Source organism: Hetaerina americana, unplaced genomic scaffold (assembly GCF_022747635.1).
Source record: "Hetaerina americana unplaced genomic scaffold, ioHetAmer1.1.p SCAF_3, whole genome shotgun sequence".
NCBI classification, from domain to species: Eukaryota; Metazoa; Arthropoda; class Insecta; order Odonata; family Calopterygidae; genus Hetaerina; species Hetaerina americana.
In genome coordinates this window covers 47,220,122-47,246,290 of record NW_027286874.1, presented here as the reverse complement: position 1 = coordinate 47,246,290, position 26,169 = coordinate 47,220,122, and the positions used below count along the sequence as shown (strand labels likewise).

The following is a 26,169-nucleotide window of genomic DNA, read 5'->3' as shown; positions in this document are numbered from 1 at the left end:
GTATTAGTTTCAGGTTTATAATCTGCACTCAGTTTATATTCCAAAGGATCGCCGGCCCCGGTGGCAGTGGGATAACGTCCTCGTCTTCCATTTTCAAGGGTCACGGGTTCGATTTCCACCTGAGTGGGTTTTTCCCCTCCTAGGGCTTGAGTGTTCGTAATCGTGTCCATTGATATCACTGTCCGAAGTATAAGGCGAAGAAGTGTTGTTTTCGGGATACGGCTAAATATATAAACAAATAAAAGGAATCTCTGTATCAGATGTAGTTGAGAAATCATGAAAAGGAAGTTTACTCAAATATTACTTTTGACTATTATGTTTGAATGACAGGCAGCATAGCTAACAATGCTGTCGGTTATTATTTTCTTTATGTCACGCCTTTAATGATCTTCGATTGATTTACTTAGCTAGTATGGGACAAAACTATTACATTTTTTGTTTGAAAGAGAAAACTAATTTATAACGTTTTTCCATGAAACTACTTAGAGATGCAATTATGGTCTTGCTATTCATCATCTCTAGTTGTTAAAAGATAATTATCTCTGAGAGCATATCATAAGCCAATCCTATATTTCCTTTGTCTTTATTTCCCCGTGTGCTGAAATTACCAGGTTCTCAGTAACGTCCCCGGAAAGAATTAAGGCTCTGTCTTGCTTAGGTCGCAAGTGCACTTATCGAGTCGTTATTGCATCTGACTTTGGTACCCTGTTGAACCTAACTGAGCTGGCGAGTGGGTTACCCTTAAAAGTAATACGTAACACTCATAGCGGTATTTTAATTTTTCTCTTCATAAAGGTGAACGTAATGCTTTGCTGTGGTTCCGTTAGTGTCGCTTTTAGGGTGTAATAAAATGTACGAATGATTCTCTCAAATTATTCAATGCGGCTATTTTCTCATTTTCTCGGTAAGTTTGAGTGATAGTCGTTGTCAATAATTTTTGGATCAAAATAACATTGCGTTTCCCCTGGATAGAATTTTTGCTGCCAATTAGTTTTGATAAACTGTAGCATGAATACAGATGGCGCTACAGTATATCGAAGATAGTTGCCTGTAAAAATTTCATCTCTGGAAACGCAAAGTTATTTTGATTCTCCCTTGTGTGCAGTGAAAATGATATTTTAAACCCATACAGACGGCGTTTAGAGAGAAGAAAATTAAGGGGTTGTTAAGGGTGGGTTAAAAAGATGGTAGGTGCAACAAACGGAAGGGGTCGAAAGTCAATGATGGGAGAAAAAAATGAATCGGAGCAAAGAAATGGTTTTCAGGGAAAAGTGATGATTAGGAAGCCAAGGAAGAAGTTGCTACAGGGAGGGTCCTGAGGTGGGTTTGTTTCGAAGGATAGAGGAGCGGCGTCGAGGAGGAGAGGACGCCGAGGAGCGGCAGGTGTGGCCTGAAAGAGGAGGTGTGGGTGCAGAATAGGGTCCACGGAGTTTTCATCAGGGGGAGAGGACTGACTAAATGATTGGAAGGATTTTTAGGTGAATTATACTGTGCTTAAGAGTTATGTTGACGAAATGCTGGAAGGAGAATGTCTGCTAAAGAAATGCGCCGTGGCAGTTTCTTCGTAGTTTTAGCAATCTCGGTGTCCTGGAGACAAAATCCGTCGTTCTTACGTAATTGTCCCTTTACTTGAACCTCATGTTTTTAGCGCTTGATCCAACTTTCACCTCACGATTATTTTGGTTTTATTTCAAGTCTGCGTCTTTTCTGCTCCAAAAATAGACATTCGCTTGTTGAGATGGTTTTGTGAGCTAGTTGCATAATTTTACTGTTACGACTACGTCCTTTAATTCTGCGTCAAGAGGTCGCTGATAAGGAAATTAGTCTCGTCCACTACATTTTTGCCCAGATATGGGGAAAACTAAATGGATGGTTCATTCCTGACCTCGGAAATAAGTGTTTACTCCCCAATTTTTGAGAATTTAACGCTCTTGTGCCAACGATTCTGTTTTGATATTTAGCTGAAAGATTTTGTGAATGGGTGACTTGTTTTAACATTATATATACTTTTGTGAAAGATGTTTCTTAGCATACATTGGCAGGTTTCCAAACGTAACTGCTTCGCGTGCCCCGAGAGAGTTATTTGTGGAAGGAGATAAACCGCTTTTGAGAAGAAGAGATACACGAATTTAAGTGTCTTGATGGATATGTGGTGCACCTGTACTTGTGTCAAGCACTGCTGAGAGTGGAAAAAATCATGGTTAAATATATTCCTTTTTAATTGAAATGTGGTATGTTTAGAATGGAAAATTATAAGATGGACTTTTTATCATCAATTGAGTTGAACGAAGTATTTGTTCGACGTTAGAAAACTTCTCTAAACATTGTTCAAAAGTTTTGCTGGGATTCCCCGCTTTTTGTAACGTGATTTAAAAAAACCAATTTTAAGGCATCTCTAATAATGCAGAATTCAAATTCTCATTTCAAGTTCAAATAGCATGTCTGCAATGAAAGATTTATTCATTTTTAAAAAATTGTCCGAGGAAAATTATTTTTAGTTACATCCAATAGAATTATTCTGTGTTACCCCTCGTCTGACCGTTACATATGAATACTCCGTGGTCATTTATTTATGACCTTTTCTAGATAGGTCTACGTTTTATTCCAAACAAGAATTTTTATTTGATAGTAAAAAGAAAAAAATCTGAAGTGGGTCGGCATTTAATTTGTCTGGGAAAATAAAGGCACAGATTAAAATGTCTGCCATTATTTGCATCCTTTGCCTAATATAGTCGTCGCTTCAATTAATATTCTGAAATACTTCTTGGTTTTGTTTCAACCATTTTGATTAATCTTTTAATTTTAGTTAAATTCGCATTGTAGTGGAATTTTTATGATGCATCCAATTTTAATTGAAAATTCTGCCATTAGTGAATTGAAGAATAAAGTGCCACCGAATATGGCACGCAATAATCCTAAATGTCTCCGACCTTACAAATGCAACCTCGTGGGATATTAAAAACGTTAATTATGTGGAATATTTTAATTAGATTAAAGTTTTGGATCTTATTGGAAAATTACGATGAAAACCTTTTCCATACAATTGCCAGACTATATAGCTATATTTTACGGCACTGCAAGAATTATGTGTTTTTTCTCCGTATCCGTGGCTTTTATATTATTAAGTAATCTAACGGTTAAGGTAGGTTGTGTATGGACACAACCACCAAATAAATATTTTGTTATTCCTAATATAAAACAATCCAGCACTCACATACTCAACATGAAGTCCTTCTTCATCTCTGTGTACTTCATTCCTTCCTTCATCCCGTCCAAAATCCCTATCCTATTGTTTCCCTTTCCTCGTTTGCTCAACATCCCATGGCCGATCAATACGCTCGTCATTCATTTTTCCTGTCTCCTAAGGATTTCTCCCAACAAACCCCTCTCCTCGCCCTTCATACCTAGAACTTCACTTGTTTTCCTTTCTGTCCATTTCTCCTTTTCCATCCTTCTCCACACCCACATTTCGAAAGCCTCCAATCTACATACATCCTCCTGCTTCAGTGATCACGTTTCCGTGCCACACATACCTACGCTCCATAACCAAGTTTTAACGAGTGTTTTCGCAACATCCTTACTCAACATCCCTGTCATCAGCTCCCTCCCCCTTGTGAAAACCTCTTTCCCAAGGGCAATTCTTCTCATTACGTCCCTACTTCTTTGACCGTGTTGGTCCAAAACACTTCCTAGATACATACACTATTCCACCTGCCCTATTTTTCGTCCTCCTATTTTAAATTGTAACTTAGCCTTTTTCTTTGTGGAAAATCGCATAACCTTTGTTTATTAATATTGATTCTCACCCCGTATCTCTCGCACTGAATTTCCTCTTCACTCAGCAATGCTTGCAACCCCTTAGATGACTGACCAACTAAAGCTTGGCCATCGGCAAACCCAACTGATTTTACGAATTCCCCTCCTAATTTCATTTTTACCTTGAGTTCTTCCCATGCCTCTTCAATCATTTCCTCTGCATACAGGCTGAACAGCAACGGTGATAATGGGCAACCCTGCCTTACACCTCTTCCTAACACTGCCCATTGGGACTCTCCGTTCCCCACTCGCACCTGAGCCATCTGAGATATCTACAGGTTGCGAATTATCCTCCTGTCCCGCCAATCTATTCCAATGTTCTGCAATTTATTCATTAGTTTTTCCCAATTCACTCTATGAAACGCCTTTTCGTAGTATATGAAATAGGCAAATATGTCGTATTGTATCTATATTCCACTCGATTAGTGATCTTATTACTGCAATGGCATTAAGCGTGCCTCTACCCTTCCTAAACCCTAAGTTATCATTTTCTTAATTAATCTCTATCCTTTTGTTGATAATCCTGAGAACCACTTTAGCTGAATAGGAAATCAAACTTATTTTTCTGTAGTCCTCACATGCTGTAGGCTTTACTTTTTTTGGAATAGGAACTGACGCTGATCTCACCAAGTCTTCCGGCCAGATTGCTTTCTCATGATACTACGAATCAGTCTGCATAGCCTCTTGCTACCACATTTTTCTAAACCTTTTAGTAGTTCCGTAGGAATGTTGTCTACCCCCACAACCGTATTTAATTTCATCAACCTAATGCCCTTTCTACCTCTTCGTCGAGTATGCCTGGACCTAAGATATTTTTATCTACGTCATATTCTTTTTCAATGTCTAACCTTGATGGCCGAAGCTCTTTGCCATTCAGTGCTTCTGTATATTCGTTCCATCTTTCTTGGATCTTTGCTGTTTCAACGATTATCTTACCCGACATTTCTCTAACTGTTAAGATAGATCTTCCCGTCTTACTTCCCGATAAAGATTTAACCGTTCTGTATCGCGCACCAATTCCACCCTTCCTCTGTAACCTTTCTATATCCTCGCACTGCGTTTTCCACCATGCTTCTTTTGCTTTATTTGTTGCCTGTATCAATTTATTATTTAATTCTTTGTACTTCATTTTTCCTAATTCTGTATTTATATTCTTCCATTTTCGCCGCTCATCCATCTTTGTAATCATCTCATCCATGATCCATGGTTTCCTAGTCCTTTTAGCGTTAACGGTTCCAATAGTGTCTTTTGCGGCTTTAGACAACCCTTTCTTGAAACTTTCCCATTTTTATTCGATAGTACTTAGCTCTTTACCATCCTCCATGATTTCCTCTACCGCCTGTTTGTATTCCTTCGTTTTCAAACCATTTAATGCTTCTACATTCCATTTTCTAACTCGCCGCCCCTGCCTTATCTTTTTGAAACGGACTATACATTTCATAACAACTAAATTGTGGTCAGAGTCCTCATCCACACCCGGGAAGCTGTGCGAATTTATCACACTGTTCCTAAACCTGTGTCTAACCAGGATATGATCTAGCTGATACCTTTCTGAGTCACCTGGCATTTTCCATGCATGTATACCTGCGTCTTTTGTGGTGTCTAAACCAAGTGTTGGTGATGACTAGCCCCTGTCTCCTGCAGAACTCAACTGCTTTCTCCCCGCGGTCATTCCTCGTGCCTAAACCGTAGTCCCCGACCTCGTCACCATCTCTTCTTTCGCCTACCGTCGCATTCCAATCCCCCATCACTATCAAATGTTTCCCTGCAGGAACACACGCAATTATGTCCTCTAACTGATCGTATATCCTATCGACCTCTTCCTCCGTATGGTCGCTCGGTGGCATATATACCTAAATAATAACCAAGTTCGTCGGTTCTGCTCTTATCTCTTCTGGTAATATTCAATCCGTTACCTGCTCTATGTTGAGTACGCTTCTTAGTAGTAGTAGTTTTGAGGGGAGGCGACCGACAGCTAAGGTCATTTGCGCCATAGGGGATGGATAGGAAAGGATGAAGGGTGGAGAGAAACCCGGCGTCGGCATTAGCCTACTCTTTACGAAAGGCGCCAAGGGGTCCGCAGTTTAACGTCCCATCCGACGGACGGCGTACTCACTCAAAGTGCCCTCCACAAAGCACCTCAAGTAGGGATCGAGATACCTCTGAAAAATATTCAACACCGCCGGGATTTGAACCCGCGCCCTCACGGTGGGAAGCCAGTACGTTAGCCCCCGCACCATCTCGATCCCCGTACGCTTCTTCCTTCCTCTTTATTTAATACTATGGCAACCCCTCGTTGGCTCCTGTCCCCGCCGCTGTATATTATTCTATAATTATCACTCCAGTAATCCCCGCTATCTTTCCATCTCACCTCGCATAGACCTAAAATATCTATTTTTCCCCTTTCCATCTCTCGCTTAATATTCTCTAATTTCCCTATCATCATTATTGTCCTAACATTTCACGTTCCTATTTTAACTAATTTGGCCTTCTTCTTCTGCGTCTTCTATCCTGCTGCTGCCGGTTTTCCCTTGCAAGTGTTTCGTGGGATGACGACCGCGGAGGCCTTGCCTATCCCGCTGCAGGGCACGTCACACGGCCGATTTTGCCGAGTCCCGTATTTGGCAGGGTTCATATACTCTATAGTGTCCATCATTATATTCTTCGCATGATAATTGAGGTGAGTTCCGGTTGCCTTCCTCAATAGTGTTTTTAACGTGACCCCTATACTCAATGGCCAACCCACTGGCGTCGGACGCCTTTGCAGCCGCCTCACCGAGGAACAGACGCTGCGTGGACAACCTTTCGTCTGGTTTCTAACCTTCGACATATCTGGCATGGGTCGCCAGGAGCAAATATCAGAGCAACTTTAGGGTTCATCGGAGCGCACAAGCCCTTCCACCACGTCAGGGTGTGGTCCGTGGGAGGATGGCTGTCATATGTATAGGAATTAATGATTTCCGCAGAATGGGAGAATATAAACAAACAATTATATCTTTACTTGTTTTCAGCTTTATTTGCTAATATTTACTGATAAAATGCTACTAGTTGTATATGACTGGTAATGGAATCCTATGGGACAATTTAAAAAATATATTAGAATATGCAAGTCCAATTAGTGTTTAGCATCACATCCTTTACCCGCAGATCGTGACCATAATAAAATTTGGATTATTAGCGTAAATTATTTTTTTTCAGAGACGAGCATCTAATGATGATTTGTCTTTTTTCGGAAGGTGGAAGAAATGTAGGCAAAATCTAGAGTAACACGAATGTCCATGTGACTGGGTTTGTAATCAACCCCATTTTCCGGTCAGAAATCGTATTCAACACGGTAAAAGTGACAGTTCAAAGAAAACAATGGCCGTTGAATTTACGAAAGAACGGCGTTCAAGTCGGACAAAAGGCAAGGCCCGCTGAGGAGATGAAAAGAGACCAAGACGTGGATTAGCATAACTCTAACAACGGTGGAACGGAATCGTCGTTCGGGGGGATGGAGTGGAGAGGGGAAGGGAGAGAGAGGTGGGGAAGACAAGAATAAGAAGACGGCAGGCTCGGGGAGAAGGGAGTTTTTAAGTGGGAGCGGTGGGTTGAAAGGTCGAAATTTGCCGTCGCATGAAGATAAGGTTGGAAGCGGGCTGGGGAAAAGACGACGAGGAGATGAGACGATGGTGTTGGGCAGGTACATCAGAGGCCGCCAGGTCTGCTGGCGGAGTGTGGGTAGTGGGCGATCGGGCGGAGGTTCAGCTTAAAGAAAAAGAGCGGTGTTGAAGGATGGGCTGGGGGGAGAGCGGGAGGAGAGGTGTGGCGGAGAGGGAGTTTTGTTGGTGCTCCGTGGTGACTGGCTGGTGGGAGGGATAAAAACATGAGTGAGGTGAGTTGGGCTTCCGAGAGAGGGGTGCTTTGATGGCTGGGATGGGTTTCGGCGCGGGGAGACTCCTCAAGGAGAAGGGTACCTATTCGGCGAAGAAGAGGAAAAGGTGAGAGGGCACTAGAGGTAGGGACAGAATCCAGGGGTAAATGGATGAGGGGAGGGGTTAAAGGCTGAAGAGAGCAGTTATGTGAGAGCAGAAAAGGGGAATGGATAGATTCAGGAGAGAAAGTGTGTGCATGCGTGGTAACGTACCGTGGAGTGAAGCGAATGGTCGTGGTCGGGGAAAAGAGGAAGCGAAAGAGAGGGAAGGAGAGAGCGAGATGGGAAAAGAGAGGGAGGGGGATGGGAAAGTGTGGTGAGCGGGGAAGAACGTTCGTGGGAGAGGGAGTAGACCTGGGTTGGCGGGAGGGGAGAAAGGACGGGGCAGAGGGAGATGGAGGGATGGACGGTGCAAGAGACTGCCGCGGCCGCACCGTCGTTAATATTCATGCAGCCAGCTCGCCGTGCCTCAAATATTAATTTCTCAATTACCGGTTTTATTCAGGAACGCGAGAGGGAGGAGTGGGAAGGGGAGCGGGCTGAGAGGGTGCAGAGAGGAGGTGAGCAGTGGGGTGGTGGAGGCGGCAGCCAGTGGGTGGCGTGTGTAGAGTGCGCGCGCTGGGAAGTGGTGGCTAGTATCCCGCCCGGTCGGGCCGACCGACCGGGCGGGGGGAGATGTTGGGGAGATGGGGGGGTGAGTAGCGTTGGGACGTATGTGAAAATGGGAGCAATGTGACAGAGGTAGATTAAGATTTTCGGGTGGAAAGACAGGGAATCAAAAACTTTGAAGGAAAAGCAAAGCTTGTTTAACACGATACTTCGGCTAGCTCCTCTCTGAACCCTTTTATTATATACACCAAAAACTATTTAATGAGTTCTTCATAAGAATCACATGGTTAATGAAAGCAGTGTAACGATAGAAATAAAAGGAGAATGCCGGTTATGCGTTATAATTAGGCAAATTTGAAATTGATGTGGCTATATAGCAAAGTTTGCAAGCTTCTAAAAGAATTTTCCCCATTTTAAGAGTCAGTGCAAATTTTAGAGCCTAATGCGTATAACTTTAAATTTTAATTCCAAGTAAAAATTGTACATTTCATGTTTATTATTCGTGGTCCGCTTATTAATGTCCACGAAATTGAAGCTAATTTAGTGGTATAATCAGTCATCACATGTACTGTACCTTTTCTTAAGGTGTTGAATTAAATTATTGTAGGTCTTGCGCTTGCATAGGCAAGGCAAGTTGAAAATAATTAATTTCACTCTTTACTGCTTATCTAATTCCCACGCCATCGCCCCATTGCCTAAAGCAAATCCGTTATCCATTTTCGTTGACGGTTTGGATATTATTGCCGTGCTGTAATATAAAAATACAGATGCATGAGATCGCTAACGAGACTCTTATTCAATGCATACTTAAATATTCTTTTTTCTGAATCTCTTTTTCTCTAACACCCTTTTCCCTGCCCGGTTTACCATCCCGTATTCTTCATTCCATTGCGACCGGAGATCAAGTTAGAAGGGTAACCACAGAAGCGAGGGCTCTCTGACTTATTCATAGTCTTATCTTGAACTAAAACGTTGCAATGTTACTTTGAGGTTGCTTATTTTCCATTCTGTCCCATTGCTCCTCCCTAGTCATTCATTATTCTTTACGGTACCCCTGACATGCTCTCTGCCCACCATCCCAAAAAGTTTTCCTTACTACACCCAATATTTTTTACGCTCTGATATCCTCGAGTCGACCGGAATAAATACTTATCAGCCTTTTTACTGCTCTTTTTCTGACTCATGAATTAAGTTCTGTTAATAAAGTAAAAGCCGGATGAAAAAAAATCAAGCAAATATTAATTGTTAACGAACCGTATTAATTAAAGTTCAGCACACAGCGTGAGCAAGTTCTCATTTTGATATGAACTTTGTTCTTACTATGGCAGTGCTAAAGTGCAAACTGAAAGTTTCATACGCCATATTAAAATCTCGGTGAAAATATTATTCTTTCAGGAAAATATTAATTTTCTTGCAGTAATTGATAAAAGCATCCTAAAAAGGGTATTGGCGAAATAAGGACCGACTATAAGCCATTTAATAGCTGATGCAATTTTCCTATCATTTTTGTGTTTAAAATAAAAAATCATAATGTTTTTCCAAAAATTCTATCTACTGAAATAAAGCAAATTACATATATTTAATAAAATGTCCTTATTATGGAGTGTAAGGGGTCTTATTGTTTTCGAATTACTTTACATATTTCTTGTTTTTTCCATTGAATCCATTGTAAAGTAAGCGAAAAAATCAATCACATGGCCATCTTACGTTGAATAGCTTGATGCAAATAAGAAAGAAAGATGTTTCTTTGCACGTTTTCGCAAAGTCATCTAATAAACCCGTGAGTTACTAAGTCTAATTTTACCATTAATTGAAAAGGGTTGCATTCATCAAGGAAAATATAACGGGATGGTCAGTCTCAAATCATTAGTATTTTTTTATGTGGAATAAGGAAAGTAAAGTAATATGAAGATTTTTTTCTCATTTAATTTGGGCGTCTTGAAGAATTGAAGTGTATTTAGCGTATGACCAGAGAATGTGCTCCTCTTTATTCTTGTATTTTTTGTTGCCGACATCGGTTGTTGGCTAGATTAGATCATATCAGCATTTGTGGTAGGAACTCGATAGAATTAAGAGATTAACAAAAAAACTAAGACGCGGATGAAGAAAATCATTCTCTTCCTTACTTTAGTCTTTCTTTTGAAAATCTTCCTGAAAATGTTATGACCTTTTAAAATTATAATTTGGTAATCTCCGTGCAGTATCCTCACACACCCAATACGGGTATGTGAGGATATATGTATTGCATATGTATGTATGTATGGGTACTTGTAAGTCCAGGCTACTGACCGTAGGACCCGTAGTAACTCGGGAATCCTCAGCTTCACCCAATTGAGATTTTTCGGGTACCGGACCTTCTGGAAAGCAATAACCGGCCTAGGGAATGGATTTGGCCCCCCTACCCTGATTAGTGTATTTCAAGCGTTGCTGGGTTTAGTGTTCGCTGACCTCTACCAATATAGTATGTAAATATATATGTGTATTATATATATGTTACATATATATATATATACATACTTTTACATATCCATAATGCTTTTTCCAAGCTAAGAAACCCTAGCTAGGTCTAAACTTGTTCCGGTTTTATTTTAAATAGTCGCACCATTTTTATTGGTTTTTACTCGGGATTTGAATTACACTTTACAGAACCAAGTTCCATATCTGCAGTTAGTTTTTATTCTACTTTGTCCATATTAGTTTTCTATTGCACCTGTAATTCATGGCTTGATAATAATGGGTCATATATAATGTGAGTAAATATTTAATAACTTGATAGAATAAAATGATTTTTCGCTGCTCATTAAATTCTTACGTTGAAATTAAGGTAAGTCTCGATTAAGATAATGTATGGTGCCATTTCGTCATATTTTATAAAGCATATTTCATTAAAAAAATAATAGTTTTCTATATCGTTTTAAATAGCATTAATTTTCAATCTATTCTTTAAAATTATTATAATGCATTACTTTTTGCATCGGAGTTTTTGAGACAAGGATCGTTAGCATGAATTTCAAATTTTTATACTGATAATGACATAAGGTGACCGTTCAGACTCAAATTGTAATTTAATCGCGATCCTTTTCTTATAACCATGAAAAGGTTATCAATAATATGTGACATAAGGTCTCCAGTAGTGACAAAATTGAAATGAAACTCAAGTCAGTTTTGATTTCTATCTCCAAATTGTAAATATTTCTAGCAAATTCTCATCAAGAAATTATTTTAAGAGATTTATGTCATTTAATGGTAGCTAACAGTTGTTATGAAATTGCGAAAATTTTGAAATGCTATTAGTTCGTAGATCTCCGTTGAAATGTTAAAAATCGTCTTTTAATTGTATTTGTGTAAATGAGTGTGTGTATGTGCGAGGTAGTAAGGAAATAAAGATGTCATAAAAACAATGGAGTGGATCAAGATGAGGAGGTGCATCGTCTTATGGGTCTGGGAAAATGAAGTTAGGATGAAAAATAAAAGTTGCCAAAAATCCAAATGCGGAAATTAAGAAAGAACAATTAATGAGTAGGTTGTGTGATGGCGTGAAAACGGAGATTATGTCAGAAGTAGGGTGAAAGGAGATTACCTCTTGAAATAACAAAATTTGCCAAGCGGAAGAAAAGAAGGAAAGGTTTAGAACTGGAAAATAAAGAAAAGTTTAACTTGCAGCGTTATTCCCCCTTCCTTCTAGCTTAACCACTCTTTTGCCCCTATCGTACAAGGTTGGTCCTCTAAAACGACGTGACTCCGTGGAATCTACTCGCTATGCAATGGGATGTGGTTTCTTGAGTAAAAAAGGTGCCGCTAACACTTGGTAATTGGACTGTTAGGGTGGCAATTACGGGTAGACGATGTAATACCAGGAGAGGTGAAATAAATATCAAAGTTCTAGGGAACAAAAGGGAAGTGAATGGACGAAAATAAGCATAGTTGAGGTACGACGTTTTCTGCCGTAGAGATCTTAGCTAATGGCAAATAAAAGGTCTTGGCAAAGACGTGAATAAAACAGAGTAATTTTCGATTATAAGTATTCTTTTTTAGATCATTTATTGTAATAATTGAATTATGTTCAAATTAAATGAGCGATTGCAATTCACCCAATGGTAGAGTATAATCTCCAGCCAAATTATTGACCTGATGTTAATGCAATGATAATGGCATTATTATTTTGATACTTTCGTTTACAAATAAAACGAGAATAATATATTATTCAGCTTCTGACTTTGTTAGCTTTAATAGTGCAGCAGCTGCGTGATAATTTAATTATTATGAAAATCTCTCGAGAAAATTAAATATTAAAATATTTGTTATGGCATGAAAACAAAGCTGCTTAATGCCACGACGTCGAGTGACAGAGTCATAAACAAAGTAGGCATGAGATGTAATGGAGGAATAAAGATTGTCAGATGGAGACGATTTTGAAATTCGTGTGGGAAATGGGAAGGGATTATGGCGATATTATGAAGGTCAGCGCTAATGAGATGGTGGTCCGCTGGGATGAGGGGCTGGAGAGGTAGAGGGTGAGAAGGTGGCGGTTAGCGAGATACAGATGCGGGAGAAAAGGAGAAAAAGCTCGGGGTTTTCATTGGCCGTAAGTGGGTCGCTTTCTACTGGATACAGGGAAAATTTGGCGGAAAAATAAGAGAATACAGTCAACGGAAAGTCTGAGAAGGGGTTTGAATTTAATGGAAAGAACGTGGAGAGGAGATAGTGAGCAGAAGAACATAGGAGGTGTATAGAATTAGAGAATCCGAAGCTGCAAAGATAAAATTAAAAACGATTAAAATAGAAAAACGAAAAGAAAATGTTGGGTGTAAAATCTGAATGTATGTGGTTCAGTCAAATGAAAACCTGGCGAAGGCACACACTGCATCAGTCCGCGCACCAACAATGACATAAACCAACAACTCCGTTCTTGTGAGTTGTGACTTGCGTGAGAAAACCAGTGAGTTGTCACTTGGAAGTTCTCCTACCACAACGATGGTAGTATCGATACTTAAAAATATTGTTGCAACCCCTCTCGCGGACTGTGTGGTATGGGGGGTGTTCAGTTTCCATTCGACTGCCCCTTATAGGTAGAAGAACTAGACACACGTGCACATGGAATTGGTAAATCACAACCACTAAGCGTAAGCGGGCAAATGGGATTAACGATATTCTAATTTCTAAAACGAATGGCTTTAATAATCAATTTTTATAACAGATCATAGAAGAATTTGTCGGTTTATGCTACTTGAAAGAGTGGATTGAATATTAGTTAATTTGAGTGTTAACATTGACCTTTTTAAGTATTTATGAGACTGGATATACTACTATTGCTTCAGAGTGCATGTCGGGCATTTTCTGTGATTGAGGTGGTTTCTTTTATACATTGTTGAGTTTTGTATTTCACAATCGGAGGTCTCTCCGGTCTCCACCTAAATATGACTTGATCGATCTTTCCTGGAATGCTCCAATTCGTTTCATCGATTGAGCCTCATATTGATGAAAAAACGCCCATGTTCTACTGTTAAATATTTTCCGGATATCGATTATTTGAAATGCTCAAAGACTGAAGTTTTCTCTGTAGTAAGTTTTGAGATCCCTTGATACGTACTCTCTGACGTCAATGTAGAACCTTGTAGCTTTGACGGCCGAAACAGGCCCCTACGTACAGTGTGTGCATGCAAGTGGTTGTTTCGGCAAGACATCTATGTGCAAAACGGTTCCAAGCTTCTGGTACTGGATCTTTTGGCATGCGATTACCTAGTCCCGATCAGATGACTATACCGCATGTGAACCGAAGGCTGAAAATTATCCGTAGAAGAGACCGACGAGATCCAGCGGGTATCCTTCCTTGGTTCTCCTCTGGGTAAGATAGGGCTACCACCAGAAGACGTAGATAAACCGGCCAGCGTATCTGTGAATGAATTTATGACCTCTTAAAGAAATCACTGAGCGTCTTTCATGTTGATGAACATTTTCTCTTGCCAAACGGTTTTCTTCTGCCTTAAGAGTTTTTTAGCGCAGTCAGATTTCGCGTTGCTTCATCCGTGAAAATTAGCACGTGTAGTAATTTTCCTGTGTGTATCCAAAGTTACCGAGTTTATCCAAAACAGGATAACGTCCTATCACCGCGAATTTATGAACAGAGTAGTGACTATATCGTTTGGTAATTTTCCATAAATTATCTTTAACATAAAGTGTAGATAATATATCATTCCGAAACATGTTTTCGCTATGGCACACCTTTGAGGAAACTGGGGGGTCGTTTTCTCAGCTATTGAAGGATCATGGGTATTCTTATGTTCTGGTTTACAAAATAGTCGTCTTGCGGTGTTCTTTTGCCGAAGGATCTGTTATGTTTGCGAGGTTAGATCAGATATCTTAATGTTAAAGGGCTGCTTAGTATGCGGCGTTGTAGGCGGTCGTCAACATAATAACCAGTTGCCTTTAAATACATCAATAGTCTCTAGAGTTTGAGATAGCCATAGATCATGTTAGAAATATTCTCATTTTTAACTCATTAAAATTTCCTGAAGTTCCTCCAAGATGATAGCTTATTGTTAAGGGGAGCAGTAAAACCGACGCCTGATGATGATGCGCAGCATCGGAACCATGGTCGTGAAATATTAAATCTTTATATTGGGCGTCTATAGTATATTAGTAAAAGTATATTTTAACCCTCATCATGAAGGAATTCCACAAAGTGAAACCTGAAACTGTTATGTTTCTCTCTTTACACTCTGATTAGAGGGAGATTGTCCAAGATGGTAGTGTGGGCCGGTTTACTATTTTGCACTACCATCAGCGGGCTAAACAGCTGCTGTGGTGCTTCGTAGGTATCAAATGTCGTTGGACGTCCTCATTTATTTAAACTAGGCCATTCTTTTAATGAGATAATTGAATGTGCAATGATATGTTTGTGTAGATCATTGCCTATATGTAACGTCAAAACGGCCCTAAGGAAGGAACGGAAATTAGTGGGTGGACGGACGGGGTCAGAGGCGACAAGTTTGGTGTAGTTGTTCGCTGTGGCAAAACATTTTTATCTGACGGAAATATAAGGAGGGACGGGACCTTCCACCTTCATTTGTGGCAATTTTCCTCAACAATTAATCGCTTACGGTCAGAGCATTTATTCTGTATACTTGTAGTTGTGATATATGGCCAATCAAAAGAGCAAAGATGACCACTAGTGAAGAGATACATATAATTAATGACACCATCCTTCATGAAAGGAGTTAATGTCAAGTGTTTATAGCCCAATTTTTCCTTTACGTTTAACCTCCACGTATAGTATGTATACATACCAGTTATCTGAATTTCCGGCCAAATAAATCTACAAACCATCTATTTTGAGGTATAATGGAATAGGTAAACGAGTAAGTCGATGACTAGATTCCAGTTTTGTCTTTGTGATACAAAGAAGTTCTTAATATAATTTCTTTAGTCAATTAAACAATCATGTACAACAATGACTTCCGCTCCATTATTTTTTAACCGTTAAAAATATGACTTCTGAGAATCATCATGAAAGATTTTTTTCCGAATACTAGTCGTCACTGTCTTAATTCGATTAATTTATTGTTAAATAATTTGTATTCATAATTTGTCATGATTGCATATTTTAAAAATTGATATGTTGTATGAAGCCTTCAAGAATATTAGTTTGGTAACCGTCAGTAAATATGTACATTGTATTTAGTAGCATTTCAAAAATATTTTGAGTAAATTAAGACTTTTCTCTGTTAAGTTCTAATGTTTGTCATTAAAAATTATATAAATAGCGAAGGGGATATGCAACATTATTAAGTGATTGACATTATTAAAAATTGAAAATTATGTTGCTTGCAGGACGAACTTGAAGAGCTGGAATCTCCCAGCGGCTGCGTAAGTAGATACGAGTAAAGATAATTGATGGATGCAGTGCAATTTAGGTGGTGATTACTATTATTAACTGTCTCATATAGCTATCGTAAACGCCAGCCATCATTATATGCTGAGTCCGTCAGTTCTTTTATTTCACAACAACATCAGGAAAAGAATCATATGTGTTTAACTAGGATCTTATAATTACCAAGCAATAGGGTCTTGATTACTGACATCGCTTTGTCCACTCGTGGAAATATGTTTTGATAAATGTTTCCAACAACTACACACAATGGTGATGATCCCCTATAAAATTTACCTAAAGTCGCACTTTTGTAGTAATTGGGTGGTATCGGCTCTCTTTTTTCAGCTTCCTCTAAATTAGAAAAAGTTTGTTCTTGAAAACCTTCGGTTATTAAATCACAAAAGCAGTTCTTTCATTTCACTATCGATTAGACTTGTTGAAATATAACATTTATGTTTTCAAGTTATTACAAATGTCAATCGTGAAAGTTTCAACTATAATAATGTCAACTCAGCATCCGCAATTCTTGGTAGGATAAAAGCTGCACAGCAGATATTTCACATTCTATACATTCGAGAAGGTGCCGATGTCAATTGAAAATAAGCTCGAGCTAGCATGAATTTAAACCGGAAAAAATAAAGCCCTTTATTCACATGTGGGACAAAAACTGGTCTCTCATTAATGTTTACAATTTACTATTTTTCTTCTCATATTTGGTGTGTAGTTTTTTCAACCTGGTCACGAACGACAGAAGTATCAGTGGCCCTTAAAGTCATAAAGGCGTTGTTAGGATAGTGAAGTGTTTGCTTATCTTTGTGATTCCCTTACAAAGAGTTGGTTTACGGTAAGGTCAGCAGCGACATTTAACTCAAAACAATGATATATCATTTATCGGATCTAGATTAATCGCGATCATCGCGTTTCAAGAAAATAGATCAACTAACTAATATTTGCCTTCACTTGGACCAATACGCTTTGCTCACAGATCTGAGTAAATCACACTTTTCCCTTGCTTTCCTCGGGACACAAATCACGCCTCCCCGCCCTCCCTTTCGGCCCCCGCCCTCCCTTTCGGCCGCTGCCCTCACGAAATACCATTCGCCTCGCATTTCGAAGCCCCGATTCTCTCTACTGACCCAACACGCTTCGACTACTCTTCAATCCCGTGCCTCCATCTTCTCTTTCCTTTCATTACTGTGCTTCCTCATCGTGCCCCAACCGCTCTCACTCCCTTAATCCCAAAGGATTCACCGCCCTCCCGATGCACTTGTTCATTTTCTTCTTGAAAATAGTTGCGTGAGTAAAGATGAGGTTGTTTAGTTATTTTCATGACGTGATGTAGGGGGGTGGAGAGTGGTGGGAAGGGCAAGGTAGGAATGAGGTGGAAACGACGGAAGAAGCTGATATTTTTTAGGAATGAAGTGCAGGGTAAGAACGGTAGCCAAGCCTGACGGAATAGGTGGAGTAGGATAAGGCAAGTAAGGGTAAATCTAGGATTTTTCATGATGGAAGGCCGCGCGAGGGGACTTGGAATGAGGAATTGAGAATGGGCTTAGGTGGTGTGACGGGTGTGGAGGAGTGAAGGATTTTTGAAAGGAGGGATGTTTAGGGGGGTAGTGGAGGAGTAAGGAAAAGGATTTATTGCATTGCCTGTGACGGAGTGCAGCGGCACAATGTTGGAAGTGGTGGCGATGGATTTTAGGGGGAGGTGAGATTGATTCAGGCGTTCGCTTACCGTTGAGCCTGAAGGAGAGTCGGGGTGGGAAGTTTTGGTTTGTAGGGCGAAGGGAGACGGGGATTTTTTAGGGTTTCGAGGATGATGGAGATCGGACAGTGTTGTTGAGAAAGTATGTGTGGTAAAAGATGAGAGGAATGGGTAATTAGTGATGAAGAGGTCCTGTAATGGTGAAGGGATGGAGAGAGAAGGTATGAGGGATGTGGGAATTGAAAATGTGGGGTCGGGTTATAACGGCGGGGGAAGGAGTGGTGGGACATCGAATAGTAGTGGAAATGTAAAGTGCGAGAAGCGGGAGTCATTTTGTTGAATTGAATGAAATTTTTCCCGAGTGGTTTTGGATTTCGTTTTGCTTATTTTCCCCTCCCTCCGTATTTCCGTGGGATACCCTTTATACGTATTTTTAGACGGTGGAATAATTTTCGAGAAAGAAAGTCTCCCGCTCAGGTTTTTATCTCTATTCTAACCTAATCAAGGAGCATGTATGATTCTCGGAAGTGGATGAAAATTTCGAGGGAGTCTTCGAATTAGATTCCTTTTTATTTGGATTCTCAACTCTTTGTCAGGCTAAACCTCGGATAGTATGCGTTCTTCGATGGGGTCGTATGATTCGGAATTAATATTTTTTGTAAAGTTAACGAAATAGCCTCGGACGTAACTGCACACTAAGTAAACATTTTTTGGAAGACTCACTATAATATGGGCATAAGAAAAGGACTTTGAAAATATTTGTTTTTTTATTTTTACTCCTCACTGTAGTCCCATATCCTTCTCTAGCTAGTTGTAGATTGATTTGAAAGCATTTCTCATTCGATCTTTCCCTGAGAATGATTGACCATTGTAGCATTTTCAAATGATTTGTACTCTAAAATAAGAATTAGTATTGAATGCACATTAGTGCTTCAAAAGCTATTTTTAGTGGTATCTTTCATGTTAATGAAAATGTTGAAAAAATGCAAACTCAGTTTCATTGTAAAACCTCCATAGTAACACTTGTAGTAGTGTTCTATTTTATTCACTATATATAGTTCTGTTTTACTTTAATTAATTAGTTCTTTTATTTGCATTAAATATCAATTTTAGATCCAAAAATGGAATTCCCTCTCGATATAACTAATTTTGCTGTTTTTGTGACAGCTTCTAATGCGAAATTAACTTGAGGATGGAAAAGACTTAAGGGCTGCTATTATCGTGACTTCTGCTAAGACTACTATCATTTCTCAACCAAATGTGGTGTTAATGCTGGAAAGTTGTATTTAGGTTAGGTTGCCCTAAATCATTTTTTTTAATTTCTTTGAAGTGTGCTCGAAAATAAATCTTATAATAAAGGGGCACTCTTTTTAAACAGTAAATGCTATATATTTTAAGGATTTAAATATCCGACTGTGCATAGAACTTAAGCTCCATGAGAACTTAGGCAGCGATTTTGTAGGCTAGCTTCAAGAGTAACCTTTGCACCTACTTTAGAATAGGAAGCCGATTAGCAATCGGGTATGCTTCTTTTCCTGAGAATGATGTGACAGTTGTAAAAATATTCCCATCTTCATTGCAGTGTACATTAAGTTAAGGCTTAGAAACATTATTCCACTATCATTAAGCATATTTTCTTTCATTTATGTATTGCCCTTGCATTGCAGTTTTTTTATTAGATGTACAGTAGAATTGGCTGTGATGATTTTAGCATGCATTGTAATCTAATTGTTTTAGCACTTAATTACAAATTATGCTTTGTGCCTGAAAACAATCATATGCTATCACATAATAAAATCTAACTGAGGAAATAAAAGTTTTGTTCTAGTAAAGCTTTTTGTCTGTTGTGAATCTTGAAAATGTTTCGTGATTCATTTCTTTTTGATTCTGGAATACTTTATGCTGTTTTTATTTCCTATTTTTCGTTAGTGCTTGCATATGAATACTTTTTAGAGAGTAAAAACTTTGTTTTTATAGCACCTCATCATCCTAGTAGGAACTTCATTAAAAAGGAGCAGAACTAAAGGCCTATTCCGACGGCAAGTAAATTTTAATTATATCCATGTATCAGAGATCTTTTATTCATCCTTTCCTAAAACATGTCCTCAGATGGTATTCCCGATGAAAGGAACAACCTCACATGTTGACACAGGCATTGTTTTTGAACTTTATGACAATACTTCGACAAAACATGTCGCTTCCCTCTAACTCCATCGCCTACACCTAAGGTCACGAACTTTACCAATTTGCTGTCAAATATCCTTTTCGTTTGTGGTAAAATCGCATGTTTTTCCTCCCAAATTGACATCCCCTACCGCGGTCCCTCTGATTTCCCTTCCCTCTCGCGCCTCCACCTCCAGTCAACCCCCGTCCCCCTGTTCCTTGGTTGGGAAGGGTAGGCAAGTTGGAGGAGGGAGGGAGGGAGAGAGATTCCCCCATTCCCCGTCTTGCTCTTTCATTTCTGCGCCAGGGAATCGCTTTCCCCTTTCCGGTCCCCATTCCATTCCTCTCTCCTCATACCCAGCACGTCTCATTCTCCTTCCCCACCACTTTCCCCCCAGCACCTCCCGCCCTCGCTTCCTCGCGCCGAGTGCTCCCAGTGCCCATTCGACGCGGGGCAATTTCCTACCGAGGGCTTCGTCTTCCACTCCCCGCGCCCGCAAATTCCCATCCCCTCACACCCATTCTTGTTTCCCCTTTCAGTCAAAACCTCTTCCCAAATTTTCACTCGTATTTTCCATACATCCGACCTCCCTGTTTCCTTCTGGAAGGAAAAAAATCCTCTCCCTCCCCTCTCGCCATTTATTTCTTCCAAATCCGCCTAAACCTCTCCTTCCACTCTCTATTCCCACATCACCTCCTCATTCCCTTCATCACTCACTATTCCATTTCCCTCCTTCCTCATCCTTTCGAAATTCCTTCTTCCCCTGCTCCTAAACTCATCCCTTCCGTCCCTCATCAGCAAGGAGAATACGTTGCACGGGGCGTCGCAGTCAGCATTTGCGTGGGAGCGGAAAATGGGAGTGTGGGTAATGGGATAGGTTGAGTGGAGAAAGGGGCGCGCGGCTCCGGCATTTTGGGTTTCAGAGCTTTCTCTATAAGGAAGTCAGGTTAAAGGAAGGATGAGCGAGGAGAGGGTGGGGTTTGGCTGGCCGAGATAGTAACGAATGGGGATGCAGAGGGAGGGAGAGTGAAGGGAGGAGGATTGAGAGTTAAGTCAGAAGATTTTCCTTAGAAGAGGGTTGGAATTTAGCTGTATCCTTGTCCGATGGAAACGCAGCTCAGTGGTCTTCTTTTATTTTACCTTCCCGCCTTTCTTCCTCTACCTTTAGAATCCGTGGCGGTATGGGTAGATGTTTGTTGTGGTGTAGTCGGGGTTTTGTTTCTTGGAAATGGAAGGGTGTAAGAGGCACTCGGCTATCGGTCTTATGGTCACCAGTGATACATGAGTGAAACCTCCGCTCCCCATAGGTAGGGTAACGCTTTTGGCTTATCACATATTTGGTGTGAGTAACTTCATCTATTTCTCTAATGGCCGTGGTTAAATGGAAAATGTTTAATCAGTTGGACTAATCCATATATACCAGCAATAACTACATATGATTTTATACGAGGACACAGTATTTCGATATGCATCATTTTTAGCTTATTGCAACATGTATTTCATTCTCTTCACTTTTGTTTGTGCGCCTCATCGTTCATTATTAGTAAGGGAACGTTGATAGGACGTGGGTAATTAATGAGACGTAAATAATTAATTGAATCAAACGTCCAATCTCATTATAATTTACGCCAGAATATCATTTGACTCACACCGGAGTACACCGAAAGCGTTACTCCGAGCAAATTCAAAACGCCATGGCTTTACGGCTCTTTTATTAGGCCCATAAAACTGAAGTTGATTCGCCGAAAATTATAAGCGCCGTAAAACCCAATCATTTATGCGCGTGGCAGAGTGTACGACCTTATCTGGCAGAGCGACCTTTTAGTTGTCCAATATATCGTTAAAACCGCAAGGAATCGTAAGGTTCAGACCTCTTTTTCTCCTCCCTCCTGAGGAATATGTAGATATTTTGAGACGGCCGTATTTCTTTTCTCTTTGGAAAGTACACACAGCCAGCCCCACGAACTCACGCAGACACCGTTCCCACCACTCCGTAGATAGGGTCCCACCCACACGCCACCCGCGCCCTTAAGTGTCATAAGGCCCGTTGGAAGAGCATGTCTGCGCCCATATCTTGCCTGCTCTCGTTTGCCTTTGCGGAACCGGGCCCCATCGTGGGCGACAGACGCCCCCCTTTCAGTGACCCGGAAGTCAATATTGGCGGTTTTTGTCGTCGAGCGTGCACCCTCTCTCCCCTGGAAGTCCCCGTCGTGCTAACTTCCGACTTCTCACAACTATTCTTGCACACACCCTTCTCCTCCCTTTTATTTCTCGATTCTCTTTCTCTATGCCTTTTCGCACCGTTCCCTTCCTCCTATCCGTTATCCCTTCTACGAAAGTATTGCTTTGTCATGCACTATCGGGATTATGTTCACATAGTTTTTCACAGGAGATGGATGCTTTGGGGTCTCCCTCGAAAGGAGGGGCTAGGATCAAGTATGAATATACAATATCGCCGGATAAAGTGCAAGCATTTGCAAGTATGCATGTTTCATCTGATGATTTTTTTTCGCAAAAGTTATACGCATCAGATAAATCGTATTTTGTTGAGATAGCCACGTTATGATTCCATGATATCACAGCTTTATTCAAAGAAGGCGGGAGAAGCAGGTGCGCCTACCTGTTCTCTTGAACTAAAATATAATAATTCACTGGATGTCTTCCATGAGAGACCAAGTTTTAGTACCAGCCCAGTTTCACTGATATGTAAGCAAAAATGTTCCGCTCCGTGTTTCACTAATAATTTCAGAGGTGGTATTCGAAAAGTTTTCTACCTCAAGGTTTTCCAGGAAATTCTAAATCCAGCTTTGTTTTATGAATCAGATTTCAGGCGGAGAGGAACTCTTGTCCTTCGTGTTTCTTCCGAATAAAATAGAAAAATACTCCAATTTAGTGTTAAATGCACATGGAAAGTAAGCTTTCATAGACATTTGGCTGAAAGAGTTTACAAATTCAACATCAAAAGAAAGTTTTTCAATAACTATTCGTTTTTTAGAGTTGTTGATATTTCGTAAAATGCAATTATATCGTAATTTATAATAAAATACCCACACTATCACCATAAAGCTACATTCATAGAAGAAGGGATTAGAAGTTACCAAGAATTCCTAGAAGGGGGTTAAAGGTGAAATACTGAATTATACGACGAATATGACTTATGACTCGTATATAACTTTCATTGCCAGTGTACATGTTTGATGTGAAAATAGACATTCAATTCGGATATTGTTTCTTCTAATTCCAAAGAAACTGCGGGAGATGCCGCAACAGTAACTTTTAATGGAGTCATCCGCTAATGTGCATTTCAATACAACAATTTCAGAGTGTAAAAGTCATTCGCCTTCAGGGCGAACTATGACTCTGAAGTTGTTGCATTGCTTCTTCTACTTTCGATTCCTGTGCGTTGTTAGTAAAATTATAATCTTTAATAATTTATATAGCTTGAAGAGGTATTAAATAAGATAGTTAGTCACTGGGTAAAATGTTCATCGTATACATTTTTATCTCTTTTAAAGACCCATCGCAGTTTAAAAAAATATTATCCACGGAATTCATTTGCTAAACGGGAACAAAGTTGAATATTGAACGCAAATGGTTTGCGACAGTGTTTCTATGATTTGATGGAAACAATTTTTGACTCCCACGCGTAAACTCTATCCCTCTCTGTTTTTACGGTCTCTTGATTCCCGAGGTATCCCCCTTCCTCCTTCGTCGTCTCCCTTTAGGAAGAGTTTCATGGATTGAGTTTTCCTTGGGTCTCTGAAGATGGCCAGGGAATTTAGCAAATGGAAAGGGTTCACGAATAGGGACAGGGCATGTGGCCTGCATGTGAGCTCCAGGGGTAGGCCATCGGAGAGAAGGGTTTCGGGAAGAGTGACGAAGGGGAGGGGGGATTGTGAGCCGGGTCGAGCGGGAGTTAAGGTGGGATGGGGTTGTGGGGAGACGTAGGATGGAAAGGGGTGGGAAGAGAGTAGGGGTGAGTTGTCCCATGGGTTCGAAAAGGGAGGGACTAAAGTGGGAGGATCTAACTCCCCCCTCTCGCGCTGAATTTCTGCCCAAGTCGGTTCGCATCCTTCCCTCGCCCTCCTAACTACCCCCCCTCCCGCACCGTCCCCGTCCCTTCGCCCTACAATCACTGCATTAATCCCTTCGCATCCTTCCCTCTTACCCTCCAACCTCCCCCTCATCCTTTATTTAGTTTTCTGACCTCTCTCTCTCTCTCAAGTCTTTTGATTGATTAAAGATCCCCCATCTTTCTCTCTCTATCTTACTCCGAAGGTCTTGTAAGGCATTTAACTTCCCCCCTCCCCTGCTCATTTTCAGTGTCATTCTGTTTGTAGGGATTACGTCGTTAATCCGAAAGTGGTCGAGATTTTTTAAAATCAGGTCGATATTTCACAGTTGGCGTGTATATTTCAGGATCCCATTAACTTCAGAGGTGAAGGAAAGAAGGATAAGATTTACTTGAGTGGTAAACTTTGGGAAAAAGAATCGGTATTAATGTTTCCACGGAATTGCTATAACTGTCGACTTCACGAATTTTTAACCTTTCGCATTGGAAGTTTCATTTCATATGGCCCATATCTTCTGTCTAGTACTTGTGCTACACATTTGTGTACTTTGTGCGTCTTTGGAGAAATGAGTATGTTGAATTTTATGATGCGTAGCAATGGTTTGCTGTAGTTGTCTACATTTTCAGAGATTGGGTAAAATTTTATATTAATTTGACGGAAAAATGTTATTTAGCCGAAGATTTTTTTGACTATATGAATTTATTGGGAGTAGTTTTATTTTTTACTCATCTTCCAAGCGTTCAGAACTCGGATTCGTTCTTTTTACTAAAAATTTACTCGTATCTTAAGCTTTTATTGAAGTCACGTGGTGAAAATATTTCTTATCGTGCCAAGAGTCTAAAAAATGAAATGCCATGTTCCATTCAAATAATGAAATATTTAATTACGGGCTTATGATTACTATATGTCAACGGCTAGCATACAATATTTATACATATTTTTGACTTGCGTCAGAAAACTATAAACAGTTAATATGTGTGTGTGTGTGTGTATATATGTATATATATATATATATATATATATATATATATATATATATATAAATATACACTTCAGACTTCACAGTGTGAGTGTGTATGTGTGTGTGTATATATATATATATATATATATATATATATATATATATATATATATATATATATATATACACACACACACATACACACTCACACTGTGAAGTCTGAAGTGTATATTTATATAATTAGTATTTTCTGAACAAATTCATGTTTAGTTGCATAACATTTAAGTTGCAACTTTCGTTGGCTGAGTTCTGCTATACACATGTTCTATGATGATATTTATCATCAAATATTTATATTAACAATGGCTTGCAACGTAATTGTTTACGCATCTTTACCTTCTTCTCCATCCTTTGCCACCCCCATGACTTTTGACTTTATTTTGCTTCCTCGGGGAAGTCAAGCTGTCCTTTTTCTCTAAAATTAGACAGTAAGGAGGTAGAGATAACAAACCTTTTCTCCTCGCGTAATGTTGCGATCTGTCTTGCTAAATGCATGGGATTTACCAAGTTGGAGATAAAGGGGGTATGGGCGTGTGTTATGTAGCATATTATCGTGACAGTGGCGGAGCACCCAGTAGGAGGAAGAGGAAGGAGTGTTGTACTTGGGAGTAGGAGTAGCGCGAGAGTGAGCGAAGGCTTCCCCGGCGTCTCAAGAGCTCCGAGGATCAAGTAGAGCGGCTCTCTTGGAGTGGCTTATCCTTGAGTCCACAGAACCTTGCGGAAAGTTGGAAATTATTGCAAGTGCTGCGGAGGGGAAAGTAGCTATACGGGGAAGTAAATTCTGATCAGTGCAAATAAATGAGTGTTCATAGTTCCGCGAATTTGACCCTTCTCCTTAATTTTAAATAAGGATACGTTCTGATAGAGAAGATGTGAAAAAGATTGGTGGTTGGACGTTTAGTTGCCTTGCTTTACAAGTGTAGCATTGTTTCGATTTTCAGAGGTGGACATTTTTTTGTCAGAAGTTTCATTTCTATCGTATCATTTGGAGAAGATTC

General features: G+C 40.0%; 1 protein-coding gene across 6 annotated transcripts in view; it reads left to right on the top strand.

Annotated features, from left to right (window-relative positions):
• Positions 1-26,169, top strand: part of Rbp6 (RNA-binding protein 6) — a 1,159,807-nt gene that overhangs the window by 699,715 nt on the left and 433,923 nt on the right. For 4 of the 6 annotated variants that reach the window (XM_071587359.1, XM_071587361.1, XM_071587358.1 and 1 more), the window contains exon 6: positions 16,169-16,204. The exons of the other annotated variants lie outside the window; for them this stretch is intronic. In XM_071587359.1, coding sequence (XP_071443460.1) covers positions 16,169-16,204 — 36 coding nt within the window. The remainder of the gene's footprint in view (positions 1-16,168; positions 16,205-26,169) is intronic. 6 annotated transcript variants of the gene reach the window in all.